The 24,537-nt window shown below is 36.4% G+C and overlaps 1 protein-coding gene across 2 annotated transcripts in view; it reads right to left on the reverse strand.

Moving 5' to 3' along the window:
• Nucleotides 1-1,732: 1,732 nt before the first annotated feature.
• Nucleotides 1,733-24,537, reverse strand: part of LOC106067205 (organic cation transporter protein-like) — a 28,176-nt gene continuing 5,371 nt past the window's right edge. For both annotated transcript variants that reach the window (XM_056034203.1, XM_056034202.1), the window contains exons 2-12: nucleotides 23,167-23,338; nucleotides 21,421-21,640; nucleotides 20,656-20,759; nucleotides 20,268-20,422; nucleotides 17,231-17,399; nucleotides 14,502-14,747; nucleotides 12,546-12,683; nucleotides 10,959-11,050; nucleotides 10,471-10,652; nucleotides 8,235-8,386; nucleotides 1,733-5,683 (exon numbers count right to left, since the gene is read on the reverse strand). In XM_056034203.1, the coding sequence (XP_055890178.1) occupies nucleotides 5,635-5,683; nucleotides 8,235-8,386; nucleotides 10,471-10,652; nucleotides 10,959-11,050; nucleotides 12,546-12,683; nucleotides 14,502-14,747; nucleotides 17,231-17,399; nucleotides 20,268-20,422; nucleotides 20,656-20,759; nucleotides 21,421-21,640; nucleotides 23,167-23,309 (1,650 nt within the window). In that variant the 5' untranslated portion in view covers nucleotides 23,310-23,338 and the 3' untranslated portion in view covers nucleotides 1,733-5,634. The remainder of the gene's footprint in view (nucleotides 5,684-8,234; nucleotides 8,387-10,470; nucleotides 10,653-10,958; nucleotides 11,051-12,545; nucleotides 12,684-14,501; nucleotides 14,748-17,230; nucleotides 17,400-20,267; nucleotides 20,423-20,655; nucleotides 20,760-21,420; nucleotides 21,641-23,166; nucleotides 23,339-24,537) is intronic.

Consider the following 24,537-nt stretch of genomic DNA (forward strand, 5'->3'; position numbering starts at 1 on the left):
TTTTTTTATTTTTGCAATCTCAACTAATGTTTCATTCTCAGTACAGCCACTATTTTCTAAAACTTGTCAAAAGGCTGAACAAAAAAAAACACAAATGAAAAAGTAAGCTAAACACACGCTAAAGTTAAACCATCACTAACCTATATGAAAGGTAATTTTGTACACAAATAATTGTACATTGTAAATATAAAAAGAAACCTGGCATCTGAGATTCCACAATGTGGGGAAGAAATGTAGAGAATACTTTCTCAGGTGTAATACTGCCTAATATATAAACAAGTTTTCAACTTTTAAAAAATTTGTTTACATAAACAGAATAGGTTCTTTCAACAATAATAAAGTTTTGAGAACTAAGAAGAAAAACATTAAAAAAAACTTTTTTTTCAAAAAAAAAAACAAAGCTTATATTAAGTTTAATTGTATCAATTAGTTTGAATCAGTCATTCAATAATATGTATGACTGAACTAGACATATTAAATCTGTGCGATTAGAAATATTTTTACTAATTGTTTTTGTTTAGCTTTTAGCTTTCTGAATGCACAATGATCCTATCACTTGTCTGGACCAGTTGTGAAAAGAAGGGGTAACTTGGTGAATGTTTGCATGCTTTTTGAAATGTATAAAAAGAAATGTTCACTCAGAGGGACTAATTCAATTATTATACCACAACATATTTTTCTTTCCCTTGTTCAAGATTCCAAACAAAATAATTAATTACCAATAGTTAATTAACTCATTGGTTTATTTTTTAAAGTTGATTCTTGTGTTGTCAGGTAAAAGAAATAATTGTGCAAAATTTCAGATTAATCCGAGATGAAGTGTAGGAGAAATAACATGTACAAACTTTTTACTCTAGAGACAGACAGAGTGAGTTGATACAAGTTTTTTAAAATTGACAATGTTTCATTTTAATTAATTTGTAGGTATCAATTGCATAGTATAATAATAAATTAATCTACCTTAAAATAGCTCTGAGATATTGTTTTCTTTCCTTGCAATATTCATATATATTTCTGGCAGCAAGGTGATATCACCAATACATTGTATATCAAATGTAAACGTTTGAGTATTAAATTTATATTAAAACAACAACAACAACAAACAGTCCTTGAGAAGTTAATTACTAGATGTATAATAACAATAACCCAACATGATGCCATTTATACTGATCAAAATCATTTGTAGCTACATGCTGTAAAAAATTCTGTTTAAAGTTACACAAATATTGACAATAATAAACAGGTCAACATAACAAATGTATTGAGACTTCCACATGAATCTTTCAAGGGACTTTATAAACTGGACAGACACTGATGAATTGTTTGCAGATTTATGGCCCTTGGAAAATGGTTCTTCTTAGTTAATCTCTTTTTTTTTGGTTTTCTATTATAGAAGTACAATTGTAGATTTATTAATGGTTTAAAAACAAAGATTCCATGAAGCATAAACAAAACAAAATGTGTGCACATCTTTGTGAAAGAGTTTCAGAAAGTGTTGTATAACATTGTTACAAATACAAGCTGATATTGATATGACACTAATCATTTCGAAGCTGATCAACAGGCAAATTCTGTAGATATCAAATAATCGACATGCACAAATGTAGAACTGAATAAATATGTGTAATAAAGTAAAAATATAGAGACCTTGCTGGATATACTTGGCATAAATAAACTTTCTGAAACATATGGCAACATATGACATAAGCATTTAGATCTATAAACAAACCAATTTTTACATAAATTCAATAAATTGTGCACACAAATAATTTGGACAGGTAAATGCAGGAAGCAGTAAGGTATACAACTAAATTTATTGATGACTATGTCTTCAATTCTGAAGATTAAGGTTGAGTGCAGTGTTTCACATGGCCACGCAAACCCAGTTGCGACCTGCATATTTTTCCATCACTGGTGCAGACAACTAAGTTAAACATGACACAAAGGTCAGTTTATTGCTGCCAGATCTCATGGCTGCTATCAGTTGCTTAGATCTATTTCTAGTTTCAAGAAGGACCAAAAAAAGTCTTCTTCACTATATTATTTTGTAAACCTAAGATACATTGTGCACTGACACAGGACCAGCCTTAAGCATAGGTCGAGGGCCTCCAATACAAAGAAAACATTTTAAGAGAAAAAAAAATGAGACTTGGATCAAATCTCAAACATAGCAGAACTCTATGGCTCTATGTCTTCTAGCCTAGCTCTAAATTTCTACACTGACTCGAGGTTTAATCATGATAGTTTAGGATCTACTTGTTTGACTACCTGTATTAGAAGATCCTAGTTGTTTCCTTTAGGTAAAATGTCGAAAACGTTAATTTTCGTCTGGTGCATCGAAACGCAAATAAAATTGGGGGAGGAGGCATTTCTTTCAACACAAAGAGGTGCTTTATGAAATTTCAGAACTCATCAGTCAACAGAAAGAGAGGGCGTCCTAGAAGCATCTAGTGACAGGAACTAGAGGCAAACATTTTAAAGTTGGGTTACACCTGAATCAAGATGGAAAGGTTGGTCCAGGACAGAGGACTATGGAGATCTAGTGTTGGCAGGCCCATACTCCAAAAGGGGTGAAAGGCTTTAAGTAAGTATGTAAAGACAAAAGGGATACATGAATGATTTAAATAAATTTCATAATTTTTATCTTTTTGTTTTTTAACCCCCTTTTATAGACACTGCGCCCGCCTTTATGAAACCGTAAACCATATCCTCTTTGAATGCCCCTCCCTAATCCACCTTAGGCAGACCCTTCTTCCACTCCAGCCCAACATAGCCAACACCCTGTACGGCAGTGCTGAACAACTGAAGAAAGCTGCACACTATTTTTCCTTGGCACAGTTTGCAAAAGAGCTGACAGCTCAGCATCAAAAAGCTGGCTAGAAGAAGAAGAAAAGAAGAAGAACCTAGGGGCTACAATTACTTAAGGCTGGCCCTCATTGACAGTATCTTCACAGTAGTATGTAAAAGAAATAGGGGGACAAATTCTTACAATGCATTAAAAATAAAAAAAAGGTTTTAAAAAAAATTCTTTAAAACTAACAGTACATTACAGCCTATAGTAAAAAAAAAAATAATTGCTATAAGCATTTGAAAATTGCTTTACAAATATTGGCATACAATATTTTTAAACTAGAAAAAAAAAAACAACAACAAAAAACTATTCTAGAGATTCAACAAAAATGTTTGATTTATAAACAAAGCTAGGATTAGTAAGCAAATGTTCCCCAATAAACATGAGATCATTAAACTTCTGCAACAAATACATTTAAAATTATGTATCTAGGTATACATTAGATTAATATTTAGAAGTTAATTGCTAGAACAATTTCTTATAAACGTGTTTTATATACAAAACAAAATTTTTAATTTCGAGATCTTGAGGGTGCCTCTGAGTCCACCCAGCTCTAATGGGTACCTGACATTGTTGGGGAAAAGTAAAGGCGGTTGGCCACATGACACCCTCGTTAACAGTGGGCCACAGAAACAGATGATCTTTACATCATCTGACCTATAGATTACAAGGTCTAAAATGTTAAAATGTAAAATGTTTACTTAATTCGGATGTTCCTTCAGAGTTGAAGATAATTACTTCCTAGTCCAAACCTCCCGCAGGACGACGGGGGATGGGAGCGGGCAGGGTTTAAACCCTGGATCATCAATAAGTCCGAACGATAGTCTAGCGCTCAAACCGCACGACCAGGCAGGGAACATTACATTACATAGCAAAATCTATTTAGAAAGAAATCTAAACCAGCTATTTAATGTTAGACACTTAGTTTAGTTTAGAGATGCACTGTAGTAGACAGATTTTGAACGCAATATTTTAGTGACAACATAGGTATTGGGTTAGAGATTATTGATGTAGACTTTTATGACAGTTACCACTAGTCTCTCAAAGGGATAACATCATGTATAGTTACTGACTTGAAGGTGGCCCATTCTGTATTAAAGTTCGTTATTCTATTTCATCCTTAGATGACTTTGCTACTGTGCATTGATCCTTATGTGACAGTGTATGTTTCTCGTTCCTATGCGCATATGTATTACACCATACAGTACACCCAAGCATCTAGGGTTTTATCAAGGTACTGTAGAAATACATTAATCACAACATCATACAGTATACCCAAGCATCTAGCATTATTATCAAGATACTGTAGAAATACATTAATCACACCATCATACAGTATACCCAAGCATCTAGGATTATTATCAAGGTACTGTAGAAATACATTAATCACAACATCATACAGTATACCCAAGCATCTAGGATTATTATCAAGATACTGTAGAAATACATTAATCACACCATCATACAGTATACCCAAGCATCTAGGATTATTATCAAGATACTGTAGAAATACATTAATCACATCATACAGTATACCCAAGCATCTAGAATTTTATCAAGGTACTGTAGAAATACATTAATCACATCATACAGTATACCCAAGCATCTAGGATTTTATCAAGGTGCTGTAGAAATACATTAATCACACCATCATACAGTATACCCAAGCATCTAGGATTATTATCAAGATACTGTAGAAATACATTAATAACATCATACAGTATACCCAAGCATCTAGGATTTTATCAAGGTACTGTAGAAATACATTAATCACAACATCATACAGTATATCCAAGCATTTAAGATTTTATCAAGGTACTGTAGAAATACATTTATCACAACATCATACAGTATACCCAAGCATCTAGGATTTTTATCAAGATACTGTAGAAATACATTTATCACAACATCATACAGTAAAACCAAGCATCTAGGATTTTTATCAAGATACTGTAGAAATACATTAATCACAACTTGCACATACCTCTTTTATATTAAACATTCTGTTGTTCCTCTAAAAGCAGAAGTAAACCATGACATAATGCACATTGTCTCCATTAGAAATCTGCTAGTTCTCACATTGTAATTGGTACCGCAAAAACATTACAAACTCTATCTCTTATTGAGCAACTTTCTTATCAGAAAGGCAATACAAAACATGATTATTTTTAACAATGACAAATTTTTGACTTAAATTTTGTTCACTTTACAATATCATTTTAAAAAAGCTTGTTCAAAATAATGTCTAGTGCTAAATTGCTTTTGCTAAATTATTTTTTTCTGCTATTAAAAGTTTTTTTTTTTTTTTTTTATAAAAGTTAAATATATCAATATGTCTAATAAAATGACAGCGGTTCCTTCAGATTAATATAATCCCCTTGTGTATCAACATATATAAGCTGATAGACAAAACTGATTGAAACAAAAAAGTTGGTGCATGGCTAAAAATGCATCAAAATGGATGTTCAGCATACACACATAAATATATGCACTATAAAACCATCCGAGAATAAATTATGAAAATGATATGTTTCATTCTTCACATTTATAAAAGAATTAAAAAAATGTACTGAATTTTTTTGCTTAATTACAATTATCTGTATACATTTAAGATATAAAACAATGTATAAAATTCTATAAAAATCTTGGAAGCAACATTTAAGTTTTAATAAAAAAAATATATATATAAAAATGAGCAATTGTAACTAAATTGTAAACTAAAGTTGGATTCCCTGATATGATTTTTTTTTTCCCTTTGTTACTGCTCCTAGATTTTATTTTAGTTAGCTGTTCAACTCAATCTTTTCTTCTTCTTCTGTTGTTTTAGATAAACTGCAATAAAAGAAGAAACATATCCAAATCTCTGATTCAAATTCAAATACAAGGACTCTAGGACACATATTAAACTCTTCAGCTCAAATTATACTAAATAAAGCTATAAATTATACTAAATAACTTAAAGCTAAGAATGACAAACTGAAATAAATCCAACCTTCTAACTCAAAAGTGTGAGTCAAAGTGTGTGTGTCAAAAGTCATTATGTCTAGTTATGGACAGCACAGCATAGCTTCTTCCACAGACATTTGTTAAGTTTTACCATTTAGCAGTAACTTTAACAGAACTTTAACATATCCCATAGCTTATAACAGCCTACACAGAAATAGTGTAAATTGTTCAACATAATCCATAGCTTATAACAGCCTACACAGAAATAGAATAGTGTAAATTGTTCAACATATCCCATAGCTTATAACAGCCTACACTAAAATAATGTAACTTGTTCAATATAATGAATATTTTGTAAAAAAAAAAAAATTTATATTATGTAAAAAAAAAACAATCTTGGAAAATATAAACGTATATTCCATGGTTTTGGCTGTGCTTGCAAACATTGAAAATATATATGGCTCTTAATGTTGTGGGTTACTTTTGCCTGAAGTCAGTGTCTAATAGGGTCTGCTATGGCTGAAAATATAATAGACTAGGTGCAGGGCTGGTCCTAGCGATTGCGGGGCCCTATGCGAAACTAATTGCGCAGGGCCTAGTCTGTGTGGGAATAAGGATAATAAGTGAAAATTAAGATTTTGTATTAGAAAATAAATTCTGCTTTGCAGTTTATTCATTCTTTTTTTTAAGTACAAAATTGCGATCAAGTTAATTTAACTTTACCAATCTTGCAACCTATGGCATATTTATATGCCAGTGACAATAAAAGTAAATCTTCTATTGGCAAGTGATCAGGAAGGACACCATTGTTTCTGGTCTGTGGCCTCTTTGTCCCACGTGAAACTGCCTACAAAAATCAGTGTCTACCAGGTGGTGGTTCTCTCAACCCTTCTGTATGGCTCTGAATCATGGACACTATACAGGAAGCATCTAACTTCTTGAGAGCTTTCACCAAAGATGCTTGCGCTCCATCATGGACATATGGTGGCAAGACCGCACTACAAACAGTGATGTCCTTGTGAATGCCTGTATGGAGAGTATAGAGGGACTTCTTTTGGTCCGAGAATTACGCTGGGTAGGGAGACATACGTATGCTAAAGGCAATCTTTTTTGGTGGTCGACGTAACAAAGGCACCCCACGGAAACGCTTCAAAGACCAGCTTAGGCGTCAACTTTCCTTGGCTGACATAGAAGAGAGCACTTGGTTGCATGCGGCCTCAGAACGAGACAGCTGGAGGTCACTCACGAAGGCCGCGGGATGCACATTTGAGACCAAAAGAAAATCTGCTGCCGAGGACAAACGCAGACGGCGAAAAGAAAATCTAAATTGACCACCTGCGGACAATGGTTATGCTTGCCCTGGATGTGGCAAACTATGTAGGTCACAGCTGGGACTGCACAGCCACGGGAAATACTGTATTGCTCATTAATCTACGGACTCGAAGACTAGCCTTATTATAAAAGTAAATACGGTATTGGAACTTCCGGTTAAAGGGAAAATTCATCCGATTATTACATTTTATTTAATGAAAGCTGACAAAGTCTTTTTTTTTTAATCGCGCGTAGGATTAGCGTTTCCATAATGAATGACACACACACAAATGATACTTTTGTCTATTTTTCATGAGATTTTTATGAGTTTTCTGGAAATTTTAATAAGTGCATGCTATTTCCAGGAATTTCTCGTATATATTTTGCAATTTATAATTACACATAAAATTAGCGCAGGGCCTATGAAAGCGCGGGGCCCACTGCGACCGCATAGGTTGCAGTGGCCTAAGACCGGCCCTGACTAGGTGGAATTTTACAAACAATATTAATCCCAAAGTGGTTAGAAGTTGCAAGCTAGACTTTCATTTATCATTTGTATTTACTAGACAGAGGCTAATTGCTTCCTTCATCCTGCTAATGTTTATGATTGGCTGGGACACGATGAGTCTAATTGTTTTCTTTGGTTAATATCTTTTGGACTTTCCTTTATAAATGAAAATCATTATGCCCTAGCTCAAACATCCTGAAGGATGCCAGGATGTCATTGGTTAACTAGAGGGTGATGAGCCAAGCAGCCATTATTTAACAAGTGGCTAGAAGGTAATGAGCCAAGCAGCCATTATTTAACAAATAGCTAGAAGGTAATGAGCCAAGCAGCCATTATTTAACTAGTAGCTAGAAGGTAATGAGCCAAGCAGCCATTATTTTACTAGTAGTTAAAGGTAATGAGCCAAGAAGAAATTATTTAACAAGTAGCTAAAATGTAATGAGCCAACAAGACATTTAACAAGTAGCTAAAAGGTAATGAGCCAAGCAGCCATTATTTAACAAGATATGAACTTTAAATCGAAAAGTAAAAGTTGAATCTGCTCAGTGCTTACAATTTGGGTTTCAGTGCAAGTAATGACTTATACGTTAAAGAACACTAAAAACTACTTTCCCTTACTTGCTAAAATTCTTGATGTCAGTCACTGTTTCAGGCAACTTTTTGTTCAATGTTTCAGGCATGAAGCACAAGAGGGCACCTCCAAACACAATGAGACAGCCAAACACTAACAATGGAACACCTTGACCCAATGTTCCACCACTTTTAGCTCCCTTGAGAAAACAAAAAACAATGATGTGGATGGTGATCAGAGTTACAAACAGTAACCGAAAATGTTGACATGATAGAGTCAGATGTAACAAAATTTACAGTGCTTGTACAGAGCCTACAGTCATTTATCAAAACAGGAAACCTCAGAGAAAAAAAAATATATGATCAAAATAAACTGGATGGCTGATTGGTTTACTGATCAAGGGGTATGAGCTCCGGACTATCATTTAGTGGTCTTAAAGTCCTGGGTTCAAACCCTGCATGCTACAATCCACTGTCATTTCGCTTGAGGTATGGGCCAGTATATAATTATCATCAGAATCCAAAGGAACATCTGAAACATGTTAAGCAAAACAAAACAACTGCTAAAACAGACAAGCAGTTGGTTGCAATGGTGTGGCTGAGTCATCTGGGCTGTCAGGGTGTGGTCAACTTATTAAAGCTGCCATGGTGTGGCTGAGTCATCTGGGCTGTCAGGGTGTGTTCAAGTTATCTGAGGCTGAGTTATCTGAGCTGCCAAATTTTAAGGACTCTACTGTACAAAAGAAAAACTGCATCTCTTGAAAAAAATATAATTTTGAGTTTCATTCCTTGGATTGAGTAGCTTAATTGCTTTTCCGTTTCATACAAATGTTCACTTCAATTACATTGGAAAGTAAATGAAAAATTATTTTTAGAACGCCTACGAAACTTGAAATCAAATCTTTAAAAATATTTAAAGAAATCTAGTACAAGTGATTTCTGGGTTGAGACTCCATATTCTTCTGTGGCATTTTACGTCTCAAGAGACGATCTTTTCCCTTTGCAACTTCTTGTGTGACTAAGAGGCCAATCCTTGATACACAGCTGCAATCACAGGTTGGGCATATGTAATCACCAGGCGCCGTTGCATTTTCACATTTCTTTCTGCTTCTGTTGTGTATGACATCTGCAATCCATGACCCTTCCTTTATGCTCTCTCTCCATGTGGATCTATCCAGTGCCACCTCTTCCTAGCTGGTAGTGTCAATTTTGAAGAGCTTCATGTCGCGTTTGCATACACCCGTACAACATAAAAGTGGGCGACCAACGGCTCTCCTGCCTTCTATTAGATCGCCATACAGAATGTCCTGTGGAAGTCGACCTACTTGCATTCTACGAACGTGGCCAAGCCAGCCAAGGCATCTGCTGCTGATAACAGAGCGGATGTCCTGGCACCATGCTCTTCGAAGCACTTCCTCATTGGTTATCTTATCTTGCCACCTTATTTTAAAGATCCACCTTAGGCATCGGAGGTGGAAGACATTCAGCTTTTTTTTTTTCCTGCTTTGAGTAGATTGACCATATTTCACTTCCGTACAGCAAAGTGCTCAACACACAGGTCCGGTAGATTAGGGCTTTAGTACTGTTAGTCAGAAATATGTTGTCCCAGACTCTTTTCTGCAACCGTGACATGGTGGCCATTGCCTTGACTATCCTGTTATTAATGTCTTTATCCAGTAGAGTGTTGCTGGATATGATGGAGCCAAGGTAACAAAAGTGATCGACAATTTCTAATGGTTGGCCATTAATGCTTACATGAGGTGCAGTGTTTGTGTCTTGGACAAGTATCTAAGTCTTGCTTTGACTGATGTTTAAGCCGAACTTCTGGCAAAGCAGCAGATAGTTTGTCAACCAGGTACTGTAGCTGAATATCAGAATCAGCCACAATAGCTGCATCATCAGCATACAGGAGTACCCATATTCTGTACTGTAGGTTAAAGCACAACTATGAAAATCTATATGATTAAAACAGTGACTCCATTTTTGAAACATGAATACAAAGACCATCCATTAAATGATTTCTGGGCAAGTTTGTTAGAAGAGTGCCCCAACGTTTCAAACTAAGCTATTGTTGTATTACTCCCATTTTCTACAAACCATATGTCACAAGAGAAATTGTCTTTTACTATGTTCAATATAAGTCCAAAAGAAGAAACAGGCAGGATGCCAAAGCAGATGTCAGAATTCTATTTTAAAAATAGTAGAACTCTCTTTAAGTCAATATATTTTACTTTTGGTTTCAGTTTGAAATGATTAAGATAGTAACAACGGTAACATAGCTTACCTCTAAGGCAACGTAAGGAGCAAACATGGCACCCAGTCTAGCACAGCTTGTTCCAGCCCCCAGTGCTGAGTTCCTTATTACAGTTGGGAACAGTTCAGCTGTGTACATGTACATGCAGCCATAGCATCCAGCTGCTCCAAACTTGCCAATCATTGCTAGAGTTACAGTCAGCCATTGATGTTCTGATAACAGAAAATCAATTTACTTATATTGTTCATATTTCATGTGTGTTAATAAGATGAAGTATAACATAATAATGAAACAGCAGCCAAATTTCTTTATCACTAAGGAAGAAAAAAAAATCGGAATGCTATGGTAGACGAATCATAAAAATAAGGAAACAAAATATTCTATATTTTTTCTTTCTAAGAAGTTATTTGACAATGATAAAATTTTTTAAAATAAATTATTACATAATGATTTGCATAAAAAAAAATTTTGTACAGAAAAAAATGTGTATGATAGGAATGAATTCAAAGAGCTCTCACCTTCAGCGGTCAGCATTATTGACAGAACACAGCCAAGACATGCCAAACCACTGGTCATCATCATGCCAAACAAAACTCTCTTTCTACCCAATCTATGAGACACAGAACAATAGAGATAGAGAATGTAATAAGAGTAGCCATATAATAGAGATGCAATGTAATAATAATTTAATAATCATAATTTTATTTATAGAGCGCTGTTAACAAACAAAATGTAGGCTCAAGGCGCTGTAATAACATTACAAACACAAACACGAGAGCTAAAATGACAAACTAAACTACAAAAGTTTTAAACAGATAAGTCTTAATGTTCTTCTTGAATGTAGTGTATGTTGTCTGTCTGAGATCAATGGGGAGTGAGTTCTAAACCTTTGGTCCGTGCACTGAAAAAACCAGCAGACTGTAGCTTTTGAGGGAGAAACATGGCACCACTAGAAGCGTTGAGTCCATTAAGCACAGGGCTCTCTGGAGGACATATGAAGTGATCAGTTTGCTAAAGTACAATGGCATTTCTTTATTATTGATACACTGATGACAAAGTGTGGCCTCCTAATAGTCCATTCTCGCTTCCATAGGAAGCCAATGGAGTGTGCGCAAGAGTAGTAGCAGAATATCATCTTGTAATAGAGATGCAATGTAATAAGATGTAAAAAAATGCTTTATGAGCAAAACTACTAATGATTTTTTTTTTATTGGTGTAAAAAGAATTTCCCATCGTTGGATTCAACAGTTTATGAGGTATTTATGGACTATAAAAAAAAACCATAAAGTCAACTGAAAAAATAATTATAACAATAGTAATAATTATAATATAAAAAAAACTGAAACTGAAATAAGAACAAAAAATGAAAACCTAAGCTTGGAGATTAAACGACAATGGAAGTTATCTGAAATAACAATAAAGCCTGAAGGGATAGTGACAACTGACCTCGCAAACACAGGAGAGGACTTAAACATTCCTCAGAAGCTTCTCATTATTGTATCTTATGAAATACAGACGTTACTTGAAAAAAGAAGATGATTATCTGTCAGTGGGCAGTTTCCCTCGACCCTGGCAATGCCAGAGAATGAAAGTAAGTTCATTTCTAAATAATAACAATAATAATAAGGCATTCCAAAAACCAGCAGTGACTGAAATATTTTGCCACAGAGGAGAGCCACTAGCCATAAAAAATACAGAACTCTTGTTTGATCTTTGGACAAGAAAAGATTTTTAGACTGGTTCATGACCCAACTTAAAAGCAGGTCTCCCACTCAAAGGTATACTAATATGAACACGCTAGTATGAAATGACCCACCAAATAACCAGCTTATCCCAGCAATAAAGGAGACAATTATAAAAAGTCACACCCCAAATTCAAACGTTATTTGGTGGTAAAATAAAAACTGCTCTTATAGTTGACAGTCTAGAGCTCAAATATATAGGGTCACTTAAGATAAACAGATACATTTTTCTAACTACATTATGAATGTCAACCTTTAAACTACATGGAGGATAAATGTAGTTTTAAACTAAAAATCTGCATTAACTGTAATTAACAACATTAAATGACCAAAAACAAAAATGTTTATATTTTTGTTACTTACTTATCAATGGTAAGTAGTGTCAGTATATGGGCAGGGAACTCAACAAGCCCAGACAGGAAGAAATTCAAGAAGATTGAACCAGATCCTAAGTTTGTGGTGTTAAATATCAGACCATAAAAAGTAATGGCAATAGCAAACCTGAAAAATAGAAAATTATAGTCAAGAATTCCTTTACATGCCAAGAAATGGAACAATTATCTAGTCAGTTATTTTTATTTAAAAATAGTTTCACAAAAAGTGTAATGAGACTTTTGACTTTTCACAAGTTGGTTCCATAAGGTTTTTATTACTGGATGTGGTAATGGATATAAGCACTGGACTGTTGACTACTGGACTGCCTGGCCGGGATGGCTGCCTGGTTGTGCGGTTTGCGCGCTGGACTGTCGTTTGGATTTATCGATGGTCCAGGGTTCAAACCCTGCCCGCTCCCATCCCCCGGCGTCCTGCAGGAGGTTTGGACTAGGAAGTAAACTATCTTCAACTCTGAAGGAACATCCGAAACATGTAAAACATTTTACAAAGCATGTCCAATAGTCTCTGACAACCAGTGCAAGTCCTGGCCTTGACGTGTGGCTCAGATATTGGAAATGACAGAACTGTTACCACTGACAGAAGAAGGGGCAAAGGCCAGCAACTAGTAAGTTTTGGGCAGGAGGGGCTTATTTACCTTGGCCGGTTATCCACCGAGAAAACTTTGAAGCCAAACCTCTGAACGACTACATTCTACATGAAATGTTGTGAATACACATAAACATACGCACAAAAAATATGAAATTGCATTTAGACAGATTTTTTTTTCTCCATGTTGTTTTGACTGTGTTAGTATTCCCATATGCTTACACTTTAACTAGGTAAACCATAAAGATATTGCCAACAATAGATGTTGACATTACAAGGCAAGCCCTGAAAAAACAATCTACAATCAGTACAATCTACAATCAGTACAATCTACAATCAGCACAATCTACAATCAGCACAATCTACAATCAGTATGATCCACAATCAGTACAATCTACAATCAGTACAATCTACAATCAGTACAATGTACAATCAGTACAATCTACAATCAGTACAATCTACAATCAGTACAATGTACAATCAGTACAATCTACAATCAGTACAATCTACAATCAGTACAATCTACAATCCAATTTGAAAGGGTGATCCGTTTGATCATCTTATAAGCTGAGCAGAAGGCTCTTCGAGCTCAAAGTTTGAAAAAAAAACCTGTTTGGACGCCAAACAGTAAAAAAAAAAAAACCTGCGTGAACACACAATTCTGTTTGAGAGAAACCCGAGTCAATGCCTATGTAAAGCATTGCTGTTTCCAATGCCTTTGGCCCCGGACGATTGCTTGGCTGAACATGGCCGAAGGCCGAGGACACTGGGAGCCTCCGCCAGTTTCCTTCGTTATACCAAGCTAACCATGGGGGACTCGCCATTTATGTAACGGTCCCTTGAGGAACAGCGCATGGATGTGTGACAGATTTATGGGGACTCTTTTGCAACTCCGCCACTGCAATGGGTGGACTCTCGTCTACCTGTGGGCATCCCCACGGGAGTTATGTTTCGACATTCATTTAGCCTAGTTACCCCCTCAAGTAACCGTTTCCACCCGGGTGCCACGGTGAGGCAGAACAGCGTACCCGGGGAAAGGGTGATTAAGCACTGACTTTATCAAAATAAATTTCCATAAGGATCTATAAAGCAGTCTTAGTCTTAATCATTGAGCTTTGATACAGTACATAACATACTTGTACTTGCATCAGATTTATTTTCAGAGAACTTTTAAAAATAAGTTTGATTAATTGTCATCCTTGTTTGACTTAATCATACTGTAACTCATGTCTCCTTTAAGTAAGTATAATCTGATTTATATATATTTTATACTTTTAAATTCTAAAAAAAAATGTATAGACTTTAATATACAATAACAAAACATAGACATCTACTTACCACAAGAAAAATGATATAAGCGTTCTTTTACAAATTGTTTTGCTTTTAAATAGGTCGATAAATTTGCCCTTTTGGACATTTTCCTCGTCTAAACTTTTGTCATCTTTTTTTTCTAGAGGCATGACCACATCCAGAATCCATTGAGGGACACTTGTTTTGTTTACTTTTGCTGCTGTTAAAACTGTTTCTCTGGCTTTTGAGTAATGTCCCTTTTGAATCTGCCATCTCGGTGATTCTGGGATAAAGCTAAGAAGTAAAACAAAAATTGGGATTTTGTAAAAAAACAACTCTTTTTGAAGCAGTTAGTTGTTCTAATAACAAAAGATTTGATTATGAATTTTATTTATTTTTTATTCAAAACTTTACAATGAAAGATTATTAGATAATTTAGTAGCACAATTTACATATTCATTCTATATCTTAAATAGTAAAAAGATGTTTAGCAACCAGTTTTATGATCAGAATGTTTTGGCTAAATGCTACTTGGACTAGATAATTCTACAAGCATCTTGAATCTGAATGGAAAATACGGTGGAAGAAATATGGGGGAGTCTTCCCAGTATGCTCAACCTTAAGTCTCACTGCTAACCTGAGAGCCCAGAGATATGAGCCAACCTGAAAGCCTAGAGATATGAGCCAACCTGAAAGCCTAGAGATATGAGCCAACCTGAGAGCCTAGAGATATGAGCCAACCAGAGAGCCTAGAGATATGAGCCAACCTGAAAGCCTAGAGATATGAGCCAACCTGAGAGCCCAGAGATATGAGCCAACCTGAGAGCCTAGAGATATGAGCCAACCAGAGAGCCTAGAGATATGAGCCAACCTGAAAGCCTAGAGATATGAGCCAACCTGAGAGCCCAGAGATATGAGCCAACCTGAGAGCCCAGAGATATGAGCCAACCTGAGAGCCCAGAGATATGAGCCAACCTGAGAGCCCAGAGATATGAGCCAACCTGAGAGCCCAGAGATATGAGCCAACCTGAAAGCCTAGAGATATGAGCCAACCTGAAAGCCTAGAGATATGAGCCAACCTGAGAGCCTAGAGATATGAGCCAACCTGAGAGCCCAGAGATATGAGCCAACCTGAGAGCCCAGAGATATGAGCCAACCTGAAAGCCTAGAGATATGAGCCAACCTGAAAGCCTAGAGATATGAGCCAACCTGAAAGCCTAGAGATATGAGCCAACCTGAGAGCCCAGAGATATGAGCCAACCTGAAAGCCTAGAGATATGAGCCAACCTGAGAGCCTAGAGATATGAGCCAACCTGAGAGCCTAGAGATATGAGCCAACCTGAGAGCCTAGAGATATGAGCTAACCTGAGAGCCCAGAGATATGAGCTAACCTGAGAGCCTAGAGATATGAGCCAACCTGAGAGCCTAGAGATATGAGCCAACCTGAGAGCCTAGAGATATGAGCTAACCTGAGAGCCCAGAGATATGAGCTAACCTGAGAGCCTAGAGATATGAGCCAACCTGAGAGCCTAGAGATATGAGCCAACCTGAGAGCCCAGAGATATGAGCCAACCTGAGAGCCCAGAGATATGAGCCAACATGAGAGCCTAGAGATATGAGCCAACCTGAGAGCCCAGAGATATGAGCCAACCTGAGAGCCCAGAGATATGAGCCAACCTGAGAGCCTAGAGATATGAGCCAACCAGAGAGCCCAGAGATATGAGCCATCCTGAGAGCCTAGAGATATGAGCCAACCTGAAAGCCTAGAGATATGAGCCAACCTGAGAGCCCAGAGATATGAGCCAACCTGAGAGCCCAGAGATATGAGCCAACTGTAATGGGGATACAACAAATGTACAATGGCTTGAATCCTCCCAGACAGAACAGTTGTTCAGACATACTGATGTAAGGGAGTTGCCATAGAACTACAGTAACAAATGTCTTCCCAACTCTTAATTACAAAAGTGGAACATATAACATAACAAAGTTTGTTAGCCAAAGTCTATTTAAGAGTCTTAGGTTATTAGCTATTGAAGTGAAATATTTATAGAAATAGAAAACAATCAAATGAAAGTCATTATGTCTGAAGTTTTTAGCGTTATAAGTTAAGTAGCTTAGCCATCTTTCTAGAACTAAGAGGCCCATACCCAGACAAATGTGCTGTGATTACAAAGGCATCTTTAAAAGAAATAGAACTAGAAATAGAAAGAATGGCCTGCCATTGAATGAGGTTCTAAATAGAACTACAGTAACAAATGTCTTCCCAACTCTTAATTACAAAAGTGGAACATATAACATAACAAAGTTTGTTAGCCAAAGTCTATTTAAGAGTCTTAGGTTATTAGCTATTGAAGTGAAATATTTATAGAAATAGAAAACAATCAAATGAAAGTCATTATGTCTGAAGGTTTTAGGGTTATAAGTTAAGTGGCTTAGCCATCTTTCTAGAACTAAGAGGCCCATACCCAGACAAATGTGCTGTGATTACAAAGGCATCTTGGTGGGAAGCGTGGTCGAGAGGCCAAGTGCGCTTGAACTTGGCTTGGCTACCTAGAAGGGGGGCTCGAGGTTCGACACCCAACTCAGGCAGAGTTGTGTTTACTGAGCGCCTAAAGGCAGCACGGAAAACCAACTCCTAGATACCCCTCCCCCCCCCCCCCCCCCCAAAACCGGTCCATAAATGAGATTGGACCAAAAGTGCTCTGAGCATGCTATAAGCATGAAAGTAGCGCTATATAAAAAGCTATAATAATCTTTAAAAGAAACAAAATATTTACCACCACATAGTGAAGAAGAGAACAAGCGGGGCAGTAATAGCCAGCAATAAATATTGCCAGCTTCGGATCAAGTAGGCCAAGCCAGCAACACTAACAACCCCAGTAGAGAAGAACAGCTGTGTAATCATGCCTGTGTTGGTTCTCTTGGATGGTCCAACTATCTCTATACCTGAAACAAGCCAAAGATATTTCTTTTCAGTGACAGACTAGTAAGCAACTATTTTTCCTATGGCCAGTGCAAATTTACCAGCTTACTGATTTGAATTTAAACTGTAAAGTGCCTAGTGGATTTTAAACATAACTGCAAAGGAAATTTAAATTGGTGGACTAATACAATAAGGTTTTAAAAATACAGTAAGGTTTTTAAAATGCATATACGAGGTATTGAACACACAAAAAAAAAAGACAAGGAATGTAAAAAAGAAAAAAAAAAGGGAAGCATTATTTAGAAATATCTACAACAGCTTGGGGTTTGGACATGGAGATGAAAGGCTTGGCAGAAATCTGAATGGAGGGATGTGTTGAGGCAGGCCAGAGCCTTTCATGGGCTGTAGCACCACTGGGATGGATGGATTATTTAGAAATATCTACAACTGCTTGGCATTTGGATATGGAGATGAAAGGCTTAGCAGAAATCTGAATGGAGGGATGTGTTGAGGCAGGCCAGAGCCTTTCATGGGCTGTAGCACCACTGGGATGGATGGATTATTTAGAAATATCTACAACAGCTTGGCATTTGGATATGGAGATGAAAGGCTTAGCAGAAATCTGAATGGAGGGATGTGTTGAGGCAGGCCAGAGCCTTTCATGGGCTGTAGCACCACTGGGATGGATGGATTATTTAGAAATATCTTCAACAGCTTGGGGTTTGGACATGGAGATGAAAGGCTTGGCAGAAATCTGAATGGAGGGATGTGTTGAGGCAGGCCAGAGCCTTTCATGGGCTGTAGCACCACTGGGAAGGATGGATTATTTAGAAATATCTACAACAGCTTGGGGTTTGGACATGGAGATGAAAGGCTTAGCAGAAATCTGAATGGAGGGATGTGTTGAGGCAGGCCAGAGCCTTCCATGGGCTGTAGCACCACTGGGATGGATGGATTATTTAGAAATATCTACAACAGCTAGGGGTTTTGGCATGGAGATGCAAGGCTTATCAGAAATCTGAATGGAGGGATGTGTTGAGCAGGCTAGAGCCCTCCTTGGGCTGTAGCACCACTGGGAAGGATGGATTATTTAGAAATATCTTCAACAGCTTGGGGTTTTGGGCATGGAGATGAAAGGCTTAGCAGAAATCTGAATGGAGGGATGTGTTGAGGCAGGCCAGACTCCTTGGGCTGTAGCACCACTAGGATGGATGGATTATTTAGAAATGACTAACTTTGCTGATTCAAAAGTTTCAGTTTGCAGGCTTTTTTAGTGCATGGACCAAAGGTTTGGAACTCATTCCGCATTAATCTTAGACAGATAACATGCTACACTACATCCAAGAAGAACATTAAGACCTATCTGTTCAGAACTTTTTTAGATATGTCATTTTAACTCTTGTGTTTATGTTTATAATGTTATCACAGCGCCTTGAGCCTACATTCTGTTTGTTAACAGGGCTCTATAAATTAAATTATTATTTTTATCATTATTATTATGCTAGTAACTTTGATGCGCTCCCTGGTCGTGGCACATTCCTCTTGGATGCTGACTGCAGAGCTAGAGAGGAGGATCCTAGCAATGGAATTGAGATGCTACAGAAGGATCCTAAGCATCACATTTAAAGTCTGCATCACAAACCAAGAGATAAGAGAAAGGGTTACCGTAGCGATTGGACCCTATGATGACCTGCTAAAAACCTATGGCCATATTACAAGGTCTTCGGGGCTCGCAAAGGCCCTCCTTCAGGGAACAGTACCAAGAAAAAGAAGAAGAGGTTGACAGAGAAAGCTTTGGGAAGACAACATAAAAGAATGGCCTGCCATTGAAAGAGGTTCTAGCTTAGGCAAAAGACAAGAGAGGAATGGAGAAAGACAGTCAAAAAATCTTGCATGGTGCCCCACTGGTCAACAGACTAAGGAATAGGTAAAGGTAAAGTAATTTTGAATGGTCCTATAGTCCAAGTTCTTTAGCTCCTGCTAGTTGTTTGGTTGCTGATCTATGACAGTTTTTGTATGGAAGACTATGAGGGGTAAGGTCTCATGTTATAAAATCAGCTTCAACATCAACACTGTAATGACAAAAAGCTCAGATTTTAGGGTCACAGATTGTGGTGAGTAGCCAGCAACCTTGTTAATGCTTGGGACCAAATATTAGTGACTGAATATTTGATTGCGTGTCAGATGAATCAATGACAGTGGTTGACAGAAATCCTGACACTGGTAACAACCTGGCTGAGGAAGACGAGACAAGTAGGGCATATTCTAACTGTCGAGTGATCGCAGGTGCCATGCAATGATTTTAGAGCAAAGCATGATGGATAGGTAACAGTAAGATAAATGAGATGGTTACACAAACAAGAGACATAAATAGCACTGGTGTTGTTTTCTTTTTTTCTTAATAAGTTATTTTAAAAAAAAACTCTATTTGCACTTTTTTATGGGTCATTGCCAAATGAAATAATACACAAATTGCTCCTACAATGGTTTTTAAAGAATGTTCATTTCCTAATTAACCATAATGAGCTTAAACTGGAAGAGGAAAGAGAAAGATCTATTCAATTAACAAATGAACTATAAAAGTGTACATTTCTAATAAGAAAAACATAAAAAATACTATATAAAAAAACAAAGCTTATAAGAAGTGTAATTGTATTAATTAGTTTAGATCAGCCGTGTAATTAAATCTGTAATAAATCTAGACCAACAATAATAAATCTGTGCGATTAGAAATATTTTTATCAATTGTTTTTGTTTAGTGCTATTTCATTTGGGGGGGGGGGGGGGGAGGAGGAGGAGGAGGTGGAGACAGACAAAGTGAGTTGATACAAGCTTTGTAAAAAAAATTCTCAAAACATAAATATATATATTCTACTGTTTAATTTGTTTACCTATCACATAAGCAGAAGGGAAGATGCCAGTAAGGGCCACGCCAACAAAAAAGTTCAGAATGGCAAAAGCTATATAACTGTCTGCAAATGACTGGCCTACTCCCAGCAGCAATAAGAAGGTCAAGGATATATACAAGCATAGTTTACGCCCGATGCTGAAAAAAAAATCAACACTTTAACTTTGGTTGACACAATTAATGTTTGCTAGTCAATCAACTGTCACCTAAAGGCACTAGAACAAGAGTAGACTTAGGCACTAGGATAAGAGTAGACTTAGGCACTAGGACAAGAGTAGACTTAGGCTCTAGGACAACAGGCTCTAGGACAACAGTAGACTAAGCCACTAGGACAAAAGTAGACTTAGGCAGTAGGACAAGTGTAGACTTACAGATCTGATAAGAAACCAAGTATGAACGTCCCAATAAGTAATCCTCCATAGAAAGACATGGCACTGTGTGAAATTTTTGTAGTATCATCACATACCAAGCTAAACTGAAACAAAAAAAAATGCATTCCACAAAGTCTATTATTTCCACTGCAAACCTATAGTGATGTAAAGTCAAGTTGCCCTTTCAGACCTTTCCTATAGGGCAGATGATGTAAAGGTCATCTGTTTCAATGACTGATGGTTAACAAGGGACTCATGTGGCCAGCACAGTGACCACCTTTACTTTTGGCAACTAATGTCCATAAGAGTTGCATGGACTCAAGGGCAAACCAAGAATTCCAAAGTTCCAAATCCCAGTCTTCACCTAGATGCGAACCTGAGACTACTAGGTTCAGAATCCAAACGATTTATCACTCACCCACCATCCCCATCTGCAAACCTATATAAATTAAATAAATTATCCTTCATTTATTATTAATAATTCAATAATTATCTTACATATACAAGTATTTTTTAATATAGTTTTAGTTTCAATTTTTTTTCTCTCAATGTCTTGTTGGCACTTATTTACATAAACATTAAAATTTCTCAAGCTACGACTGAAAGATTTACTTCAAAGCTTTCTTTTTCTATTCAATATCCATAATCATATAGACAAGAATGTCTAATGAATATATCACCTTTAAGCCTTGACCCTAGCCAAGTTATTAAGTTATTTGAATGTATAATGTCACCGAAGCAAAACAACTACAGAGAGGTGTTTACCTGACTAGCAATTGTACTAGTAAATACTGATGTATCAAATACCCAGCGGTTACATTTAGCGAGACTTGCGTTCATAGGGCGATTGTTCTCATCAAAAGTAGAATTACTTGTGACCAAAATGTGGCAGAAGTCTCCAGGAGGTATTGATCTGTTCAATTTTAACTCATGATCAACTGAAGTCACTTCATATGTGTCATTGGGGTAGTCAGGAATAGCACATCTGAAAGTAAAATAAGTAAAATATACTTTTAATTTCAGCTGTTCTCCAGCTGCAGACAAACTTTTAAGAAAAATAATTAGTAAGTTTTCACAATGGAGAGTCTACACTAGATGTAAATGTCACTTGGTACTTGGATGCTCGCACTAGAGTAATAGTTGACAAACAGATCTGGTTATAAGCCAAGCGCTAATGTCTCCTTTAAGTAAACATAACGCTAATACAAGTTTAGTAGCTGTCTTTATAACAGCTGTAGGATGTGTAAATGTGTGTCATAACTACTCAAATCCCAACTCAAGCTAATTTGATTTAATGATTTGCTGAGCGCCTAAAGGCAGAATGGAAACATAGTCCGGAATACCCCTTCTCCCCCTCCCCACAAAAGAAAATGGAAAGTAGTGCATCCAAGCATTCTATGGCATAAGAGATGGGATATATAAACAATTTAAATAAACAAAGGCCTACAATTGTATTGTTTTATAGACTACAATTTGTTATTACACAGTAGATGCTGAAGTGCCATAAGTCAAAGCAGATGTGGCTGATAAGACAAACTCAAGGCAGTGTGATCTCTGTGTATGCCTGCTAGTGATGGACAGTTGACAAGAGAGACAAAAAAACTATTAGCAAAGAGCTAATAGAGACATGACAGCATCGGGCACAGTTAACACTTGCCCCAAATGTAATCGACTTTTCAAAGCAAACATCAATTTCTACAGTCATCTTCATGTTCATTTGCAATGAGATAGTGGCTCTCATCAAAGGAGGAGTTTTAAGTACTGATAACACTTCAGTTTGTTTGGGTAGGATTAGGGTTAGAGTTAAATATGTTGGGCAACTAATTTTGTTTTAGTTTTGACATCAGGTTAAACAAGATATTTTGGAACTTGTAACAGATTTTCAGTTATAAATAATTTATATATTTAAGTTAAATACAACTGTATCAGCTGTGTATGCTTTAACTAATAACTACAAAGACATTTTATGTTTTAATTTCCTAATCATATCATATCTTATTGAATTGAGATGTTACTTGAAAAGAGAAGATAATTATGTCCTATCCATTTCAAGTGTCAAGCTAGTCATGCAGGTTGATCAATGAATTAAACTCTGTTAAGTCGGTTTTCCTAGCTGATTCAGGCAACCCATTCCAATCCCTAATAGCACTAGGAAAAAAGGAACAATTGTATGACTTTGTTATAGAATGTTAAATAAGAAATATCCGCTAACTTTTTGTCTTTCTGAGTATTTTATTAGGTTTTGTTTTTCTATTTATAAGTTATGGTTTAGTGTTTTATGTATTATAGTTACTTTACATTTTATTCTCCTGTCCTGAAGTGTCTCTAAGTTTAGCAATTTTACTAATGGTGTTACTGTAATCAAATGTGAATATTCATTTATTATACATCTCACTGCTCTATTTTGCATTTGTTCTAGTTTCTTTATATTTTGTTGAGTTGAGGGTTCCCAAACATCGGATGAATATTCTAACATCGGCCTAACAAAGTTTGAAAAAGAAAATGACCAACCTAAAACTTGGAGTGTTCTGTAGAAACACCAACACAACCATACGCATGGCATGAAATACAGAAAACAGACAGAGAAGGAAATAGACTCTCTTTTGGTAGAGTCCAAACTCTCCAACATGCTTGAGGACATCATCAAACTTCATGACAGCGTGTTGGTTGATATTTGTTGTTTCTGTTCAGAGAAAGAAAGTTCAAATTTAAATACTTCGGGTTTATGCAGCTGAACAACAGCAAAAAATTACATTTAGCACACACAAAAAAAGAAAAGATTAAATTTCAGTTTAATAGCGTACAAATAAATTGTAATCAAACATTTTTTTTAAAGTGAACTATCAGACTCAGCTCAAGAGCAAACAATACTTCAATTGAATCACATGACCATATATGATATAGCTAACCATAGCTATACATGATATACCTAACCATAGCTATACATGATATACCTAACCATAGCTATACATGATATACCTAACCATAGCTATACATGATATACCTAACCATAGCTATACATGATATACCTAACCATAGCTATACATGATATACCTAACCATAGCTATATATATATGATATACCTAACCATAGCTATACATGATATACCTAACCATAGCTATACATGATATACCTAACCATAGCTATACATGATATACCTAACCATAGCTATATATATATGATATACCTAACCATAGCTATACATGATATACCTAACCATAGCTATACATGATATACCTAACCATAGCTATATATATATGATATACCTAACCTCAAAGCATGGAAGAACCAACACAATACAAGATAAAAACAATAGATGCTTAACTGAGGAAAAAAATGTATTAAAAAGATGGAGAGAATACTGTTCAGAGTTGTATAACTTTGAAATCTCAGGATATACAGAGATACTAAATGTCCCAGCAGTATCCAACATTGACAACTAGCCGATTCTTCGCTCGGAAGTAGCAGCAGCAGTAGAAGCCCTGAAAAAGGAAAAATCGGCCGGAGTTGACAACATTCCTGGTGAACTTCTAGAGGCGGGAGGAGAAACCATGATAAATGCACTCTATACGATTTGCAACAAGATCTGGCAATCAGGAGAATGAGCAAAACCCTGGACCCAATCACTCATCATAACCCTTCCAAAGAAAGGCAATTTACAACTCTGTCAAAACTATCACACCACGAGCCTCATAAGCCATCCCAGCAAAGTACTGTTAAAAATTATATTAAATGGCTAAAACCGATAGCAGACAACATCATACCAGAAGAACAAGTGGGTTTTAGACAAGGTCGCAGCACAACAGAACAAATCCTAAACCTCAGAATACTCTGTGAAAAATATCTCCAACACCAAGATAATCTTTTCCATGTCTTTATTGA

Source organism: Biomphalaria glabrata, chromosome 6, assembly GCF_947242115.1.
Source record: "Biomphalaria glabrata chromosome 6, xgBioGlab47.1, whole genome shotgun sequence".
NCBI lineage: Eukaryota > Metazoa > Mollusca > Gastropoda > Planorbidae > Biomphalaria > Biomphalaria glabrata.